Genomic DNA, 20,200 nt, shown 5'->3' on the forward strand with positions numbered 1-20,200 from the left:
AAAGTAGCTAAATTGGTTCATACAATCAAGGAAATTAATCTTCCGTTATGCATTTTGACATTTAAACGTCTCAGATGACATCTCATAAGAATTAGGATCAGCTAATGAAAATTTTCCAGAAGATTACTTCCCTAACCAATTCCAATGAAATAAAAAACTCCTCAACCAATCAGATTATGATTAAGATATATTTTTTCAAATACGGAGACATATACACTAAAAAATTACACACAAACATGGATATTGCGAATCCATGCATATAACGATTCGCCTTCTTTTTACCCTGTAATATTTTAGAAAATAATGAATAAAAGTCAGCATATGGATGTTATGAATTACAATCACCCCGGCTGATTCGTTATAACCTTGTTCTACTATATTCTGATTGTAGTTGTCGTCATCCGATTCGGTATACCCGTGTTTTACTGTATTCTGATCGAAGTTGTCGTCATCACATTTGTTAAAACCATGTTGTACTGTATTCTGATTATAGTTGTCGTCATCTCGTTCGGTATACCCGTGTTGTACTGTATTCTGATTGTTGTTGTCGTCATCTCATTCGTTATAACTGTGTTATACTGCATTCTGATTGTAGTTGTCGTCATCTCATCAAAACAGCTATGCTTTAGCTGCAATGGGGTACCCGACCAATCTGATTGTAGAACTATTACAACTTGTAGTGATAGCGAGGTGAGATCCATTTCGCCTCTCTCTCTCTCTCTCTCTCTCTCTCATTTTTTATTTTTTTTTTTTTTTGTTATATTTATAGTAAAAATTTTAATTTAAAATTAACCCCTCCCCAAATCCACCCCCACCCCACCCCAAAAAATATAAATATCATCAAAATTTGAAATTCGGTTGTAACAGTTTACGATAATATCATGAATTTGGCTATTTCTCAGGTGAACGTTGTGGCCAATTGCAAAGGGTCTTTTATTTCGTGTTTCAGGCATGTTTTGTCAGAAAATTTACACAGCTGAACGGTAAACCAATGTTTGAGTCAGGATGCTTGAGCAAACAGGTAGGAAAAATAAATATTTAGGAGGATCAAAGATTTTCAGGTCATTAGTAATACATTTTTTTTTTTTTTTTTTTTTGTATCTTATGGCAAGTGGCGTCAAGGAGATTATTAGTCTACCCTTCAATATTTTTGTTAGTGTTTCCTTTTATATGATTCAGATATAATTTTGTAGTTTAATCATCTTAGTAACATTTCAAATATAAGAAAAGATGATTTTTTTCCCGACGTTCCGATTTTATATAATGCATTCCAGAATAAAAAAGGAAAATCCAGGAGTACTTTTTAGAGTTTTCAAATGAAAATGATAATGGTAATCATTGAATTAGAGGAATAATCCTATATAATGAAATAATGAACATAATCAAATAATAAATATTCGTTGGAAGTCAAATGAAAATTCTTTCTCAAATGAGTTAGATTACTAGTAGGTCCATGCATAGTTATATTGCTTAATTGTATAGACCTGAAAATAACATTCTTACTTCTTCATGATGTTTTTTTTCCTCGGCAGATATACCTGGAGGAATATTCCTCTATCAATGGTTCAAAGTAATGTACAAATGTGACAAAAGGGATTATAACTCAATTTTTATCTTTGGTACAAATAATGCATAGGGGAACATTCTTCTATCGGTTATGGATACTGATAAACAAAATAAAACAAAGAGGAACATTACTCCATCTTTATGTGTGTTACAAATAATACATGGAGGAACATTCCTCTTTCGGTAAAGGATACTGATGTACAAAATAATATATTGAGAAAAATTACTCCATTTTATCTATGCTACAAATAACACATAGGGGAACATTCCTCTATATGATAGAGGAACACTTCTCTATTGGAAATGGATACTGAAGTACAAAATAAAACATAGGGGAACATTCCTCTATATGTAAGGGATACTGATAAACAAAATGTTACATAGAGGAATATTACTCTATTGGTAATTGATACTGATGTACAAAATAAAACATAGGGGAACATTCCTCTATATGTAAGGGATACTGATAAACAAAATGTTACGTAGAGGAATATTACTTTATCGGTAATGGATAATGAAGTACAAAATAAAACATAGGGGAACATTGCTCTATATGTAAGGGATACAGATAAAAGAAAGTTACACAGAGGAGCATTCCTCTATCGGTAAGGGATACTGATGTACAAATTAATACACAGACAAAAAATTATTCCATCTCCATCTTTATGTATGTTACAAATTATACATAAAGGAACATTCCTCTATATGTAAGGGGTACTCATAAACAAAATGTTACAAAGAGGAACATTACTCCATCTTTATGTATGTTACAAATATTACATAGAGAAACATTCCTTTTTCATCTATGGCCACTGATCTACAATATGTTACACAGAGGAAAGTTTCTCCACTTTCAGTGGTATTTGATACACAAAGTATTTGGAGGAATTCCTATTTGAAATAATACATAGGGGCAAATTACTCCATCATTTTATCATGTCAACAATTAAAATTGGTGTAATGTTTTTTATCTTAATAAATGGAGGAGAGTTCCTCTAACATCACCTGGGTATTGGTATACAAATGGTCTACATAATTAAACTTACTTGTGTAAAATATATACAAAACCATAAATAATACAGATAAGTTCATCTTTTGATTCATTTGGAAACATACTTATCCACCTTAATCTTAAATTGATAAAGAAATTGATTACTATTGATATATTCTGACAAGCTTATAAAAAAGTTCCCAATCACAAGATAGAGAACAATTCTTCATCATTACATGAAGAATTCTTGCATGGAGAAATATTCATTTACTTCAGATAGGTACAAGTAAAATCCCAACATAGATTTCTTCATCTCTTATGCCAATACACTGGAGGAACATTCCTCCATTTCCCTTGGACTTTGGTGTACAAAACATTTGCAGGACTTTCTAGTCATTATAATACATAGGGGAACATTCTTACATATTCAATATATCTTGGTGTGCATATCAATTTGAGAAGTATATATTCTACATGTTGTAGAGGAGTATCTAGTTTTAAAAATTACACATTTCCTCTCTGATATTCTCTCCGATATGGATCTAGAAATCGAAATGAAATAAGTGATAAACATGCATAGAACTTTGAGTTCTATTCATTTTTATATTGCAGGTAGAAAAATGCCTCTGACTACTATTAAGGCAAACAAAAAATGCTTCACTTGAATGAATTTATTTGAATTTATTAACACCGAATAATGACATGTGTAATTAACTCTCTCTCAAAAAAAAAAAAAAGAAAGAAAGATTTTTCCATTTTCTCCTGATATTGTTGCACTAAATGCACGAATGATTTCAAATTGTTAAAGAACATGTACTGTCAGGATTATACATGTATTACATTAAAAAAATCTTTACTGGTGGTCACACAAAAATATTCTCTAGTGTAACTATATTTTCCCCAAGGTTTGATTCAAATTGTAATATTATTTTTCCTTGATGTAGTTGTTTACTGCCATCAATTGCTCATCAATAGATGCTGAAAGCTTGTCAATTTTGATCATTTTTTCTTCAACATCTCCCTTCATTGATAAAATTATAAACTCTTCTTCAAAAGTTTGTTGGTCCTTCTCATTTATTTTGAAGGATAGCTTTTGTGGCCGATGCAAAAATTGATCATCTTGAATTACTCCGACATGTTTGTGGCAGTATGTCAGGATGGTTCTATTCCTTAATGCATAATAGATTTTCCCTTTTGTGTACTCAACAAGAACTACTTCTGAATCTTGGTTGTCCTTGGTACCTTTGTTTATCTGCAATGTTTGTAAGGAAAACACTAAAAAGCTTAATCATCAATTTTATGAATATAAAATGTCCTTCAATGAAATAAGTTTAATTAAATGATTATAATGCTAAGCAGTCATCCCCCTCACCACTGCTACAAACACAAAACCAAAACAACAGGCATCAAAATAAAGGAAATACCTTTTTTTCACTAGTTGAGCATTCTTGGGGGCGTTCTTCAAAAATAGCACCCTTATTTTTCTCTAAACATTTCTATAATTGAAAAAAAAAATGCCTTCATAGTGTCTTATTGCAAAGAAAGTACCGGTAGGAATCATAATTTTTTTCATGCTATAATTAGTATTTGAAATAAATGTTCTCGCTTTTATTCAGTTCTTTGTAGAAACTACTCTATTCTTGCTTTATTTCATTTGCAAAGTCTATCAAGCAAAATAATCATGCATATGTACATTTTATTCTGATTGAAACACAACATGAATACTAAAAATTTACTTGATGACCACTAGATGTCAATTGAAGATTCTGTCTGGCACGTGCAGCTGCATCCTCAGCATGCAGTTTATTTTGGATTTCATCTTTTAATTTTTCTTGCAATTCAGTTACCGTCTTCTGCAAATCAAAATGCAATAATTGCAATATTCAATAAGAATAAAAATCACAGAAAACACAGAGAATTTTAGCTTACATTCAAATTGGCCTCTGTTACTTTTTGCTCCTCAGCTTTAGTTAATATAGCGAGTAAACTCTTCTTCAGGGCCTTGAAAATGAAAAATGAAATCTTTTCTTTGATCATTGACTTCATGGGGTATTTTTAATCAATTTTTTATAAAAAAAAAAAAAAAAAAACTAATTTGCCCCCACCCCCTTTAAATATAGGTTCATTGAATTTGAGAATAATTATTAATTAAAATATCCATATGGAATATATTTTGCACATTGCATTATTTAAAAATTTAACTTCTTTAAGGCATCTGAGTGAAAGAAAGCGCTTACAATAATCTTGCTATCCTTTTCTTTTAGAAAATTTTTCTGTTGTTCAACAGACTGTTCAGCATGTTTCAGCTTTTCTGACAATAGTGTTATTTGCTGTTGAAGTCTTTTTATTTCCTCTTCTTTCTCATAGAGTAAATTTTCATTTTCTGTCTGAACTCCAGTTTCCTTCTCACTTTTTTTCTTTGACCTGACATATAATATTATACATGATTTTTAAAGATTGACTTTGATCATTTAGCTTTAAAAAAATAATTTAAAAAAAAAAGAAAAGTCCTTCATATATCATTGTATACAAAATGAAGTATTATAAATAAAAACGAAAATTTACTGTGTGCATTCGTCCTGGTTTTCTGTCACGACATCAGCAGCTTTTCTTTTCTTAGGTAGCATTTGCCTTCTGCACCATACGAAAATGCAAAATATAGCATAAAAATTTCAGTTTGTTCATCAAAGAAATCTGAAGCATTTGCATTTCCCTTCTATAGGTATTGAGCCTTGAAAATGGATTATGCAAGTATTCTTACCGGTTAGTGAGGGGTTCATGTTTACTTGGTTTGCTCTGATCATTCTCTCTTTCACATCTGTAAAATTGAATTCAAGTTTAACAATATTGTCAATATGTCCCTTATGCCTGTATTAAATAAAAAAAATTACAGGTGAGGCAATTACCTCTGACAAGCACTTCGAAATTCCTCCGGCATCATTTCTCCATTTTTAAATCTGGTAAGCAAGGAGATTTTCAATTCATTGTTTTTGACTTTAGAAAAATGCCAAAAACAATACTGAGAACACTGCTCAGCTCTTTTTTGGCCTTTAATGCAACCATTTTCAAAAGCGTTGAAGACATCTTTAATGAGTTCCCAAATGTCATTTTCGCTGGCTGCTAAGTTAAGATGGACTTTATAAGAGTTTTTGAGATCTGTTTTCTGAAATGAGAGAGAGAAAAATTACAGTCAAACCAGTGCATATTGAATACAAATAGTGGACATATCTTAAATGCCTACTACAAGTTTGAAAAGTCTTCATAATTGAGATAATTACAGACATTTTTCAATAAAACTTGGGATATTAACACAAATGAAAAATTGTATTATTTAGATTTTATTACTTTAATTGCAACAAATAAACTCTTTCTGCTTATACAATAAACATGTTTATTATGTTAACATATATGTTTTATGTGTTGTATCATCCTGATGAAAAAAAATCCCTGGCCGAAATTATTCTTAAATTGGGTGGAAATAGTTTCATTTGTAAAGAGAAAATTTTTCAAAGTTTTAAATATTCTTTTGTTACCCTAAAAACCCATCGATATAACATTTCTGCTATGGATAAGTAAGAAATAAACACAATGTTGGTTTACTGTATACATTTTCTGTAAAAGAACATTTTATTGAATAAATGTGTTGTAAAAATAAAGATTTGTGATTTATGTGATACTATAAATAACTTGTGTAGATGTACATTTAAAACAAATCAATGTATAACAGTGATCTTTTTAAGCTTATTATTAATTAAAATAGCAGTTTGTGTGTTTAAGGTAGAAATAGAAATTTGTCTAAAGAAAATGTTGTTCTTACTTTAACAACTCAACCCTTTCAATAACTGGTATCTTTTTTAAAAAAAAAAGTTAGTCAAATTTAGCAAATTCTATTTATGTGTTTGAAATAATTCGAAACAATATACAAAATTTCAGAAAGTGAAGTAAACCCCTATAATTTTTATATATTATTTTAAAAAATGCCTCATGCAAATAACTGCGCAGATTTCCCTATTTTTATTTAACTCTTCTTTTTCTTGTCTGTTTCTCCATTTTGATGCATTTTTCATTTTCTTATTCCTTTTAAAACTTTAATTACTATCTTGTACATTTATTTTACTATAATCTTATTGTTAAGTGCCTTAGAGTAATTTTTATTAAATAGGGCGCTCAACAAATGTTTTATTTATTTATTATTACAAACATAATAAAATACCCCGGTACAAAAAAAAAATGGAAAAATAAGTTGGCAAACTAATGAAGATCCCCCAGAGTTTTGAGTTGGGCAGTAATGCAATCATTATAATCATGAAGTGGTGAATAATCATTAATTTAGTGTTCTTAAAAATCCAAAGTTATTCTTTTCCATTACAAGGCACACTCTGTTATATTTGTTTTGTGCAAATATTTTCTGAAAGTTTGACTCAGCTGGGCCATGAATCTCAAAATCTGTTCTTGATAAAGAATTTGAAATGATAAAAAGGCTATGTGTAATAATTGACACCCCTGACCCCCTAACTTACAAAGTGGAAGCTCCAGAGTCAGTTATTTACACTGAGCAGATGTGCATATTATGTTACACCACTTGGAAATTACAGAGATTTATAGCTGGTAAAGGCTATGTCAGGTTAACTGCCTTTTTATTAATAAACCCAGATGTCAGATTAACAGATACACCAAATTATTCCTCATATTTACTTTTCTTAAAATTATTATATCTTGTTTATATCTTGTTTTATTAAACACAGCAAGTGTGCACTACAAAACCAGAAAAAAGAAATGCAATGCGTAATTAAATTCAAAATGCAAAAAATAACTGATGACCTTAAAATTCGAAGAAAGGGGCAGTCTGTGCTAGAAACGGTCAGATTTATGACCCTCACTGCTATCTTACACAGGATTTTTTGTTGATGATAACTTTTGTGATGATCTGACAAAAAAGATTTCAGAAATTGTTAATAAATATGCATGGTCAGCTGAAAATGTCTTTAAAAGAGGAATGTGTTCATTGTCTTGTTATTCAATCCACACATTTGTTAAAAAGAGATGAAACATTTGATGCTGGGAAATATTTTGGCACACAATATATTAAAACATTATATACAACTGATCATAAAACATTATTAACAAGGAAAAATGTATATATTTTTTATTTTAATTTTATGTTTATTTTCTATTATATAACAAATTGAGTTTGATTTGAGGTCATATCTGTCATTTATAATTAGAAGTCAGTTGTTTGCTATTCAACTGTCCGATATCTAATTAATCTGTCAAGAACTCATTGATTCCTCTGTGCATTTGGTGGGATAATAAAGGGGGGGGTTAAATCTTGTTTCCGTTGCACTCAGCATCTGTTTTCTAACACAATTTAAAGCAACAGCACAAACTATCCTCCTTTGTTGACATTTTAAGGACAGTGGATTATCATTCTGTTGTTTATAGTTTCTTGTTTAGTGTTTTACACTTACCCACCATCCCACCATACCAAAAAGAATATCAGACCTCTGATATCAGACATTCATCATAAGAGTATATATATATATATATATATATATATATATATATATATATATATATATATATATATATATATATATATAAAATTATATATATATATATATATATATATATATATATATATATATATATATATATATATATATATATATATATATATATATATATATATATATATATAATTTGAGAAATTACAAATGTTTTGGAATTATTTATAAAGAAGACATTATCATCGAAATTGAAATATATATTATTGATATCTTATTTGAAAAACTGTATAACAGGTATTTTCTGTGGTTGGAAATTTTTGTAATTTGGACTCTGATTTGTAGCAAATAAATTTCTATATCTTTAACTTCTGTGGCAACAATAATGCTTGCATTATGCTGCAAAAACTACATTTAAAGGAACTGACTATAAAATGTTAATTTCAGTTCATTTTTTTGTTTGTTTGTTTAACATCCCTCAAGATTTTTTTACTCAATCAGTTGCTGGTGTAGGGCTGCAAATTTAGACCTACTTCGCACTCAGGGCCATTGTCCAGTGAGGGATCTTTTTTTCAGCACCTATTTTTTAGTGACAATGGACCTCGCTTTATATGGTCTCATTCTCCGCGTCTCACAGTGGGATTTGAATCCACAACGTAAGGATCAACTCCTTACTTCGTGACTTAAGAGCAAACACTCTAATCACTGCACCACCCGGGCCACCATTAAATTTGGTACAACACTACAATGTTAAGGTATTTTAATACTGACTTAATCATGTTCAGGGTGAATCAGATCTGAAAAGATGCTATGCTGTTCTTCTATCTTTCTGTTTTTTTTTTGTTTTTTTTTTTTTTTTGGGGGGGGGGGGTTGTGAATATGTTCCAATAATAAATGTTTCATACCCTAGTAAGCATATTTTTTTCACTAGGAAATTATCAGTTCTAAATTTATATCAGGTGAAATACTACGGCCCTGTCGTACGTACCACTTACAGCAATTACATGTAGGAATAAATGATGATGTTTACAAAAAATACATCTTAATAATATTTTAAAAATATATTTTGTCCTATCCGCAAAATATGGCCAACCGCAAATATACCATTTATACGGTATATGAGTGGTTAACAAAAAGAGTTAAAAGATTCTAGCATTTGCCTCTCTATCACATTTTTTTCAATTAGCATTTATTGCAATTGCACTGCAATCCTGCTAATTTTGTTTACTTTAACTTATGCTGGTTCTTCAGATTCCTCAACAACACGGTTTTTAAGATCAATGTCCTTTCTATCTGTGGGCAGCCTAACCTCATTTTGGTGTGCTCTGTATCTGGTTTCTGTTTCCTTGCATATCTTTATTGCATATCTTTATTGCACGTTTGAATAACGTAAAATCCTAGTGCCCTACATTTTTTATTTGTATTTTTGCTGGTTTAATTTCCATTTCTTCCAGACCCTCACGAGGTCACCTGATTATAATTTGGGATTCCAGTTAAAGAGGAATTTCTGAGTCATTGTCCTATCCTGCACATCTTAAGATTCTTCAGCCCAAAATATGTGTATAAAGATCATTGTCCTTTTTACTGTGGACAGCCTAACCTCACTTTGGTGTGCTCTGTGTCTGGATTTTGTCTCCTTGTATACCTTTATTGCTCGTTTGAAAGATGTTATAAAATGTCAGTGCCCTACATTTTGATTTTATTGAGCTTGTTTCCATTTCTTCCCATCTGGGCATACCATACCATTGTGAGACCCCCTTTGGAACCAGGAATATTTGAGGGGTGGGTTTAGTACACCCATTCAAAATATCTTACTCAGTAATTTGTTGACATGCAAAAAATATAAACAAATAAATGAACACATACAAAAAAAACTGTCCAAATTAGAAAAACCTCCAAAATGGGGAAGAGCAAATTTTTATTGACAAGCCACTTTCTCCTTTAGAGATGGGGTCAATTTCACACTAAAGTTGTAAATTAATTTACATTAATTTGGCCGAATTATTCAACTACTACAATTTACAGATGTAATTAAATTAAACATAATTTCAGCCAAAAAGCCGAAAGTAGTTAATAACAAATTACATTTAATTACTGGGAAAATGTATATCTACAGTACATTTCATCAATTTAGAATTTATTAAAAAATTACATGCACTTGTGTAATAGAATATGAAGTTATCAATAGTATTCATCACTCATAAAGATTTTTTTTGTTGCATCTAATCATAACTTGTGTTTCAAATGTCATATGTTCAGCAATGATCAGGTATACAGGAGATAGGATGCATTGCCTTATTTTTTTTAGACCATTATTTCGAGGACATTGAAGTGCCATAAGAATTTTAACACCTGCCATATGTTTTGCTTTCTTTAAACTTGGGTGTTTGTACTGGTGATTACTGCTAAGTTTTGTTTCAAAAAGTGTTTAAAAATATACCAATAAAATTATGAAAAAATTGTGTAGAGAAACAAGATTTACTTTCAAGAATTTTACATTTGAGTTTTTAAGGATTAGACTATGGGTAAAATGTAATTCCGAAGTAAATAAAATGTAACTTGAGTTACACATAATTTTTCATGAAATTAATGAAATAATAGTTATTACTTGTAAATTTAATAATGTTCAATTACAGATCATGAGTTTCAATTACTTGAGAATTTGTAATAAAGTTTAACTTATTTCTTCCAGCGTTAGAAGAATTATACATGTTTACTAGGGTGTCCAAGATCATTTACATGTACTACGTAACTTAAATAACTCTAAATATCCAAACTTAAGGGAGTCCACCCCCCTCCCTCCGCCCCTTTGCACACTGAATTGGCTACTGTTGCTTTTGATTCCAGCATTGGTTTGGCATTATAGTCATAGAATTTTTGGGGGTCATTGCCCTTTACTGTAACTTTAGCGTATGTGTATAAAGATCATTTTCTCTTTCATCTTTGGACAGCGTGACCTAACCGGGGGTGCTCTGTATTTGATTCTGTTTCATGGAATATGACATTTCTGACAGTTTGAACAGCGTAAGACTTCAGCGCCCTACATTACAATTTTATTTCTTCTTAGGTTTTCTATTTCTTCCCGACCCTTGGGAGGTCACCTGTTTTTAATTATAGCATCAGTTTGGAATTCCAATTAAATATTGCCCAAAACTTTTTAAAAAATATTTTACGGTGATAATGTACATCACTTGTCTCGTGAACTCAAACAAATCTGTGTCATCCTTTTTTCAGGTTCTATAAAGTATTTTACGCAAGCATTTTGGTTGTTTTAAATTCATTGCAACATTTCAACATCATCTTTATACCAAATTTATGCTAATCCTGGCGATGGCTGGCCAATATGCAATTGATAAATCTTTTTTTGCCTCATGTGTGAACCAGATAATTTATGCTATTGTAGTTCAAGTAATCACTAATGACTAATGACAAATTAGCAGTGTATTAATTCTTGAGTTGGGGCAAGAAAGTTTGCTTGAACAAAGCTAAGATAATTAAGGCTTAAAATATATCTTAATTTATTAAAAAAAAAAAAAAAAAGAATTTTTTGATTATTTATGGATTCTTATATGATTAATTTTTTAATTCTCATTTTAATCATACTATGTATACTTGTATTTGAAAGTTTTAAAAGATAATGTGCATTTTAACACATGTGGTTGTGATATCTTTCATTCAGTCCATTTAACTGACAATAACTCTAAGCTGCTTTTAAAATTATTAAAAACTAATGTGTTTCTTCAGAATTGTTCCGTTTTTTATTATTAAAATTCCCTGTCTCTTAATAGTTTCCATCGCATATGTAAGAAAATAATTGAAGTTGCAAAATTATTTATTTTTGCAAAATTCTTGATAAAATTAAGCTATACTCCGGTTTATCTTTTTTTCAATTTTTATATTTTATAAGTAAATACATCCTCTTTTTCCAGGATATATCGACTTAAAACTAAATTGAACTATCATCTGATGCACATAAAAAATCAAAAGTGTTTTATTTAGATATCTTAGTCAATAGCGGTCATTAGCTACTTAATAGAGAACCACCCTCCCCACCCCATCCCATTTAATTCTCAGTTTTCACTTCACAAACGTACATATAATGGGACGTGACTGTATTATCACTGACATATACACACACCCTCTCACACAGATATTACATGGTAATTAGTAAGACATGCATTGATTAACAGGTTGGTAAACAAAGACAATATCATTTTTTTTTCATTCTTGCAATTTGCAATCACAATCAAGCATGCTCATATAGGCACCTGATCCCACCTCTGGAATTTCCAGGGGGTGTTTTTACCCTGTTTACAGATTTATATTGTTTGTACTTGAAGTTTATCTTTGAGATTGATCAATGTTCATTATCTTCACTTTTTTCATATGTATACTTTTTAAATAGAAAAAAAAACTTTGTACTTACAGATTTGTTCATAATTGCTGCAATGTCGGATCTCCATTTAGTTGATATAGTTTTATGGGGTTGTCCAGCATAATTCCTCTGACAATTTAGAAACAGTCTATGAAAAAAACAGACTTTCTCTGCAAAGCTCAACTCCTGAGAGTGTTCATGGAGCTCATTATGTTTGTATGCAAGAAACAGAGCCTGATCTTTTGTCAAGTTTTGGTATATATCCATATAAACAAACTCATATTGTTCTTTAAGAGTGCATTCACCAGAATTTAAAATTTTCTGTAATGCCGCTCTTGTGTGGTTTCCACCAAGAACCTCTATATGTTTTTTTCCTGGTGTTGCAAGGTCATCAGTTGTAAAATCCTCATTTACAAGTCCAACCAATGTAGTATAAGGCTTGAAGTTTTTCGTAAATGACTCAACCAGTTCATTCACATGATTTTCATTCAGCAATCTAATGCAATGATCATTGACTGGAGAAATAAGGTTATCAATGTGTACTTTGACATGACTCCCTACAATAAGAAGCATATATCACAGTAATTTCAGAAATACTTTGTTTTGTATTAATTAAGTGAACAATTTGTTATGTAGAACATACCTTTCAATGATTTCTGAATTATGTCAGCATCTATACTTTTGAAAATTTCTTCTTCTGGTATATTGGTATCTTGGGACATCTTGAAGTTCGATAATTAATCTACAGGGCCGTATGCTTTATTCTGCAGAGGATCTTTAACCTAATGCTTCTAAGTGAAACAACTATATAATTCAACCAATCACAGTGCTGTGCTGAGTAAATTTGACCAATCATAATGTGTGATTTTATCAAACCACAGTGCATGGCTATTAAACAGTTGAAAATTCTTTTTGCACTCATTTAGGATCTATTCAATAATGGCCAGTCCTAGAAAATTTACCCCTGTTTCCAAAGACTGGCAAGAAGAAACTTGTAATGAACTTGGAATTTCTTTTATTGAAAGAGCTGATTTGATTTATGAACCAAACTCTTATTTAGGAGAGCCATCTACTTGTTTCAAAATCAAAGGAGATGGGAATTGTTTGTTCAGAAGTCTTGCACTTTCAGTCAGTGGTAATGAAGACCTTCACATGTATTTCAGGAACATAATCACATCATTTATTGCGAATAGCAAAGATCCTATTGTACGTGATGAGACTCCAGATGATTATTTAAAAAGAACTCGGATGAGGGAAAATCGTGTATGGGGGACTGACATAGAACTTTATTTTGCTGCAAAGTGTTTAAATTGTACGATTTTTGTTTATTCAAAACATGGAAAAATATATGACTGGTTAGAATTTAAACCAATGAATAAAAACACAGATTTAGCAATTTATCTGCATCACAAGAATGGTGACCACTATGATGTTGTTACATCTGTCAACAAGTCCAGAGCAGAGAGTGAATTACCAGTGTTGGAAGATGAAAATCATAAATATGAGCCTTTTATTTTCATTGATCTTGATAAACAAAATGAAAAGGATGAGACAAAATTCGACATTTCAATGGTGAGTTGCGCAATGTAATTTTCAATCTTTACCATTAGAAAAATCTATTACACTGTATCAACCTTTATTTTACAACATAAATTAAGATCATCTATTACAGTTAAAAGTGTATCTTAAACTAAAACTGTATTTAGAAAAGAAACAATGGAAATTAATTGTTAAATGACACTTGCAATAAAAAAGACAAGTAATTTAAAAAAAAAGTCATTATTTTGATGCTTATGCATTGCTGGCTTGATATTATTTGTATGTATACTTTTTAAAGATATTCAAGTTCAACTAGAAATGGTTTATTTTCTCTCCTTTTTATTTTTTCTCAATCAAAATCTGGTTGATTAAAAAGTCCCTTCGAATATAAATCACTATTCTTTTTATAATGTCTACAATTACATGTTAAGTGAACTGAAATTTTTGGTTGATATTTTTTCATCCAAATCTGCAGTATTTTACACTGGGCAGAAAACCAGTTAAAAATGTATAGTCTTATTTTTATTTAAATTTGATATTGAATTTTTGTAACAAATTTTGATTTCTTTCTTAATGTAGTGATGATTTAAACATATAAGTTTTTTACACTACAAAATTATTTATCTTTTAGTCACACAATTTTAATTGTTTGTATTAATATTTTTCTTTTAGTCAAATCTATCTGACATATTGAAAAGCATGAGTTTTGAAGATAGTGATGCCAGTGGATCAGTTGAATGTTTCAAGTGTCATGTAAAAGAAAATCCTGGTACAGGCTGTATACAAAGTGAACAAAAAGAAGATCCTTTTGATTTTGAAAATGAGGTAATACAATGTAAAACTGCAAAACTGTGGATAAGTATTAGTCCCAGATTCCTAGTTTTAAAGAAAATTAAAATACATGTATCCTGCATGATACTTATTGGCGTTGATATTTGCTATAAGAAAGACTGGCTCACTGTGAGGTTTTAAAGCCTTCAATTATTAAGATTTTTTTTATAATTGTAGAGTTTAAAAAAACTAAATTAAATGTAAGAAAGCAAAGTGTTAGAATGTAAATAAATTTTGATATTATAAAGCTATATATTATTTTGAATGCTGCAATATTTTCAACAAATTTCCACCTTAAGGTTATAAACACTAAGTTTTATTGTTTAACAGGTAGCATTTGATACTATTCAATGATTTTCATTTTACATATGTCTACTTATATATTGATTTAACTTATAGGATATTTTGCATTATGAGAGGGAGCATTTTTTACAACTGACATCAACACCAAAAAAAGTCAAGTCTGCACACAGGAATTTAAACTTGAATCAAGTTTCACCAAAAATTCAGGTAACAGTTGAAATATTTTTTAAAGCTTTCTTAAGAAAATTTATGCTATTAAAATTAATAAAATGCAGGTTCTTCTATGGCAAATGATATACAAATCAGATATTGTTTATTTAACATAACCAGATGAGAACGAATTATGTCAACCTTGGTATAAAGATTTCAATGATGTATAAATTTCTAATGTTTGTTGTGCATTTCCAATGAGTAATTAGAAAAAAGAGTCATGACACAGCGCCCAATCTGCAGCTTTGTTAATTATATTGTTTATTGAAAAAAAAAAACAATGCCTCTGTCTGATAAAACATTTAAATTATTATGTATTATGTTTATACCGTAATCACACTGACAAAACTTTTGCACCTATCTGTCATCTCAGTGGGACATAAAATTAGTGTGTGTTTTAATGTAATATACATGTATTACATGTACAATTGTTACAGTTGTGTTTAATGCAAAGTTATGCTGTTAAATGAAGTTACATGATGATGTTACATATTGAAACAAACATTCTCTTTAGTTGAATGAAAACAGTTTTACTGTGCTTGTAAAATTACTTTTATTTTATGTTATGATATGATTTAATCAATGTACACTTTATATAACTATGTAATATGTACATTAAGGGGTTCCAACTTTGGTTCTCATTTTAGGATGAGATGAACGGAAGTCATCTAGACAAAAGCCTAAATATCAGTGATATAAGCATTTACAATGCAAGTTTTGAGGAAAATGTAAGAACAAAAAAGCTAAAATCAATCAAGAAAAAGAATAGTTCCATCCTTTTAAAAAAAGCATTAAAAGACATTTCGTTGGCCATGAAGAAAAAAAATAATTGCCGTCAGACTTGCTTAAAACATGTCGATGAAAAAATGATGAGAAGTATGAGATACAGATTTTGGACAAAGAGTTTTGACCAACGAGTTGAATGGTTTATGGATAAAGTAAAAGAATCTAAGTATCAAAGGGGATTGGCCACATTTACAATCGATGGTGGCCACAATGTGTGTTCTTCTTGCTTCAAACTGCTGCTCAAAATAAACAAAAACTTCTACTACAAGTATTGCAAAAAAGCTTCAGAAGGAAAATCAGCAGCTTGCTATAGAAATGCCAGAGGATTTGGGATGGCAAGAGAAGGAGCCATTGTCTGGTTGCAAAATTATGAGTATTTTCATGCAGACAGAATGCCTGATAATGGCGATATGATGCTGCCATTCAAGACAAGAAAAAGTGATCTTTATGATTTATATGTTGATGAAAAAATACAGAAAATAGAAATATCCATCAAATATGCATACACTGTCAGCCGGTCAGCATTTTATGAAATTTGGAAAACAGACTTTCCAAAGTTGAAGATTAAGCAGGTATCATTTCAAAATCCTATTGTTACAACATTGCAATGCACATAATTACATATTAAAAGTAACTCTTTAAAAAATTAAATATCACTTTTATGAAATAAAAATTGCATATAATTTTCTTTTCAGACAAATTCATTTTCTAGATGTAGTACATGTGTGCACATTGAACGAGAGCTAGAAAAAACACGGGATCCTGTTAAAAGAGGAAAGCTAAAAGATATGATGTCTGTTCATAATCAAAGGCAAATGTAAGCAATAGCAAATTGACCAATTTTTGTGGGGATCTTTTGAATTGTTCATAAATACATACTTATATAGACTGTCTAGAGAAAAAAAATACATGATACATATTTTCAATTAGTGTTATAGCAAATAATAAACAGATATGTCTATTGTTCCTTAAAGGAAAGAGAGAAGATACTACTACAAGAAAAGGGAATTGGCTAGGGGCAACCCCAGCCATTTTCTTAGTATTATCATTGATGGCATGGACCAGAGTAAGTTTCATACAAGTTTTGATATCATTTTTTTTTTAATTATAAAATACAAATTTCATTTTCTGACCATTAATATACTGATATTTTTTACAGGTAAAACTAATTTGCCACATTTCACAGGAAGACTTATGAAGGTATTTACAATACGCATATTTCTATTTTTATTCAAGATAGTATAGATATTTATAGGATCTCCCATAGATTGTGATTGGATATGACCCATATCTAATGAGTTGTGTGTTTCATATCCCTGGCTCAGGGATATAAAACACAAAACTCTGATATGACACATCCAACCACAGGCAATGAGAGCTTCAATCCTCTTTCTTGTTTTACAAAAAATTATCGCGTTTTACACTTTTTTATACATGAATTCAATTTATTTGACGTCATCACTTTCATACAAAAACCATTGTGACGTCACAACTGTTGATATTAAAATGAAATCATATGACCAACATTAATTGTATAAACTGTAAAGGAGTCAACATGTGAGATAGATAGATACAATTAAAAAATATATACAAAAATGTAAAGTAAAGCTTTAGCGCTTTCATTTCAATTTTTCAAAAGCTTCCGAAGATTTGAAATTAAGGCGCGAAAGCTTTACTAAAAGTTTGCATGTTTCTTTTTAAAATTGTATCTGTAATTACCGAGCATTGTGGATTTGTACTAGTATTTCAGTATATACATATACAGTTCAAACATTTCAATATGTACTTAGAATACAACACAGATTGTTTTCAGTCTGTTTCATACAAGAATTTATTTCTTTATATAGGGTGTTGACCCAAACAGTTTTTTGAAGACTCATATTCAAGGAGTATTGAATCATGGACTAGAATCACTAGATTTGTATGTGGATATTAATGAATATATGCATGATGCAAATCTAGTAATGAATATCATATTGAAAAGCACATACAAGGCTTTATTAAAAGTAAGATTTAATTATCTAATATTAAAATTTTTTGTCTTAAAATTTGGAAAAGTCCTTATATTGAAAAAGAAAACAAACTCATAGAAATTGAACTAAAGTATTTAACTAAACAGTGTTCAGCATTCACATGAAAATTTTGAAAATAATTACAGACTGGATTTCTACAGAGCACGTTTTACATTCAAGCTGACAACTGTGCCAGAGAAAATAAGAATAAATTTGTCCTTGGTTTCTGTGAGCTACTTGTTACTTTGGATATATTCAAAGAAGTAGGTATATTGCAGTCTTTTACCAATTTTATAGAATTTAATTTTTATATTTCATGTATTTCTTTAATTGAAAAAAAAAATCATAGTTAACCAAAAACATTGTTGCATATACATGTGTCAAAATAAAAAATAATAATAACTTTATATAAATAAATAGCTTGATTTTTTTTCTTTTAGGTCCATTTATCATTTCTCCATGTAGGGCATACTCATGAAGACATTGATGCTTCCTTTTCCCAATTATCAATGAAGTTGAGAAAATCTGATGCAGAGACGATGCCAAAACTTCTTTCACTTCTAAATGGAGCTAAGCAATTAAGAGGTCTTTTTGACATCAAAACCTGGCTGGAACCATGTTTGAATCAGATCAAAAAACATTCCAAACCACTTCATTTTAAGTTCAGCAGAGACATATCCCAGAGAGTTGTTATGCACTACCGGCCCAACAGCAGTCGACCATGGACTCCCACTGTAGAAACTATGCTTCATGCAGTCCCTTCTGGCAAACCACAAATACTCATACCTCCAAACTTCCATAAAATTGATACAGCAGCCATAAGGAAAAACATCGAAAAACTACAATACCAAATGTCTAGAGATGGCGAGTACAAATGGTGGCAGCAGTATTTACAATACTTACAACTTGTAAAAGATGACAATGAAGTGATGGTTGATTATGCCAGAAGAGAGGCAGACTGGTTATTACCAAAATTAGTGAACAAACAGAAGCAAAAAGAAAGCTTTAATGAGGACATTGAGAGCCATTTATATGAACTGCTAGACAGAGAGCTTGATGACCATAAGGTATGTGCAAAAACATTTTCAATATGTATTGTAAGTTAATTATTGGGATGTTGTCAATTAATCTGCATATACATAAACACATGTATACATAGGGCTCACGGCGGTTGTGACTGGTTGACAGTTGATACTTTCTCATCCTAGACATCTGATCCCACCTCTGGAATTTCAGAGGGTCTGTGTTTTATGCCCTGCATGTTCACAGAGTATTATGCATTACAATTATTTGTGTGGGGTTTTTTAGCTATCGATCTCTGTTCATTTTCTTCACTTTTTTCACCTGTACTAATCAAAGTAAAAAAAAAGTTTTGCACAATATACATTTTAATTTTAAGTTGTGTATAACTTTCTGTTACATTTGTGTAAATTCAGATAGTCCTTTCAAAGGCAAAACCTAAGAAGAAGTTGAAGAAAAAACAGGAAAAGAAATAAATTGGAGGATTAATGGAAATTGATTCATCAAACAATGTCATAAGTTAATCTTTGCATTAAGAAAGAGTGAAGAAAGGCTTCAGTGGCACACCTCCATCTGCACGAAATTTTGATGAAGAATTCAGCAGGGGTTAGAAGTGATATTTTATTACGTATTGTTAGGTAGAATGTAGTTATTATTTAACTTCTTTCATTTTTGTTATTTTTGATTTACATCTACAAACTATTAAGAGTATAAGAATGAAATAAGTAAAAAAAATTATAATTAATTAATTCTTACTTAACATTAATACCTACATCAAGATGGATAAAATGTTTCTTATTTTCTAAAAATGGGAATTTTGATCTATTTTCACTTGTAAACAAATTTCTACGTGAATTTGGAATAAACAGGAAAAGAAAAAAGATGGTATTCTTTTTTCATTAAACTTTGTTTATAATTATCAAAAATGATGATGATCATAGAGGAATATTTCTACATGACATTGTATTAATATCTCAAGATTATATAGATTACAAAAATTTTATTTGTTAACATGAAAAAATGATGGAGTAATGTTCCTCTATGTTTTATTTTCAACTGGGAA

At 30.2% G+C, this 20,200-nt stretch overlaps 3 protein-coding genes across 3 annotated transcripts; 2 read left to right on the forward strand and 1 right to left on the reverse strand.

Moving 5' to 3' along the window:
* Window positions 1–3,482: 3,482 nt before the first annotated feature.
* On the reverse strand, window positions 3,483–12,987 carry LOC133174532 (early endosome antigen 1-like). Its single transcript, XM_061309644.1, has 9 exons — window positions 12,488–12,987; window positions 5,464–5,720; window positions 5,319–5,375; window positions 5,123–5,191; window positions 4,795–4,981; window positions 4,487–4,558; window positions 4,294–4,410; window positions 3,982–4,053; window positions 3,483–3,809 (listed from the first exon to the last, which is right to left on the reverse strand). The coding sequence occupies exons 1-9, from the start codon at window positions 12,701–12,703 to the stop codon at window positions 3,483–3,485; spliced, it is 1,374 nt and encodes a 457-aa protein (XP_061165628.1). The 5' UTR covers window positions 12,704–12,987.
* Window positions 12,988–13,375: 388 nt separating this feature from the next.
* On the forward strand, window positions 13,376–15,160 carry LOC133174533 (uncharacterized). The gene is made up of 3 exons (XM_061309645.1): window positions 13,376–14,008; window positions 14,648–14,800; window positions 15,137–15,160. The coding sequence occupies exons 1-3, from the start codon at window positions 13,376–13,378 to the stop codon at window positions 15,158–15,160; spliced, it is 810 nt and encodes a 269-aa protein (XP_061165629.1).
* A 1,029-nt stretch (window positions 15,161–16,189) lies between these two features.
* Window positions 16,190–19,613, forward strand: LOC133174534 (uncharacterized). The gene is made up of 8 exons (XM_061309647.1): window positions 16,190–16,677; window positions 16,801–16,922; window positions 17,080–17,171; window positions 17,265–17,305; window positions 17,953–18,111; window positions 18,264–18,380; window positions 18,558–19,184; window positions 19,554–19,613. Exons 1-8 carry the CDS (start codon window positions 16,198–16,200, stop codon window positions 19,611–19,613), a joined length of 1,698 nt encoding a protein of 565 aa, XP_061165631.1. The 5' UTR covers window positions 16,190–16,197.
* Window positions 19,614–20,200: the final 587 nt, after the last annotated feature.

This window comes from Saccostrea echinata, unplaced genomic scaffold (genome assembly GCF_033153115.1).
Source record: "Saccostrea echinata isolate AGI-Se365-2 ecotype Australia unplaced genomic scaffold, CSIRO_AGI_Sech_v1 ptg000058l, whole genome shotgun sequence".
NCBI classification, from domain to species: domain Eukaryota; kingdom Metazoa; phylum Mollusca; class Bivalvia; order Ostreida; family Ostreidae; genus Saccostrea; species Saccostrea echinata.

Excerpts from the sequence above, each read along its gene's own strand:
- LOC133174532 (XM_061309644.1), bottom strand. The coding sequence starts at position 12,703 with ATGGATATATACCAAAACTTGACAAAAGATCAGGCTCTGTTTCTTGCA. Across the intron at positions 5,192-5,318 it reads CATGAACCCCTCACTAACCG|AAGGCAAATGCTACCTAAGA; the intron begins GTAAGAATACTT and ends CGTATGGTGCAG. Across the intron at positions 3,810-3,981 it reads GCTCAACTAGTGAAAAAAAG|ATAAACAAAGGTACCAAGGA; the intron begins GTATTTCCTTTA and ends CAAACATTGCAG.
- LOC133174533 (XM_061309645.1), top strand. The coding sequence starts at position 13,376 with ATGGCCAGTCCTAGAAAATTTACCCCTGTTTCCAAAGACTGGCAAGAA. Across the intron at positions 14,009-14,647 it reads CAAAATTCGACATTTCAATG|TCAAATCTATCTGACATATT; the intron begins GTGAGTTGCGCA and ends TTTTTCTTTTAG. Across the intron at positions 14,801-15,136 it reads CTTTTGATTTTGAAAATGAG|GTAGCATTTGATACTATTCA; the intron begins GTAATACAATGT and ends ATTGTTTAACAG.
- LOC133174534 (XM_061309647.1), top strand. The coding sequence starts at position 16,198 with ATGAGATACAGATTTTGGACAAAGAGTTTTGACCAACGAGTTGAATGG. Across the intron at positions 17,306-17,952 it reads TCACAGGAAGACTTATGAAG|GGTGTTGACCCAAACAGTTT; the intron begins GTATTTACAATA and ends TTCTTTATATAG. Across the intron at positions 18,112-18,263 it reads CATACAAGGCTTTATTAAAA|ACTGGATTTCTACAGAGCAC; the intron begins GTAAGATTTAAT and ends AAATAATTACAG.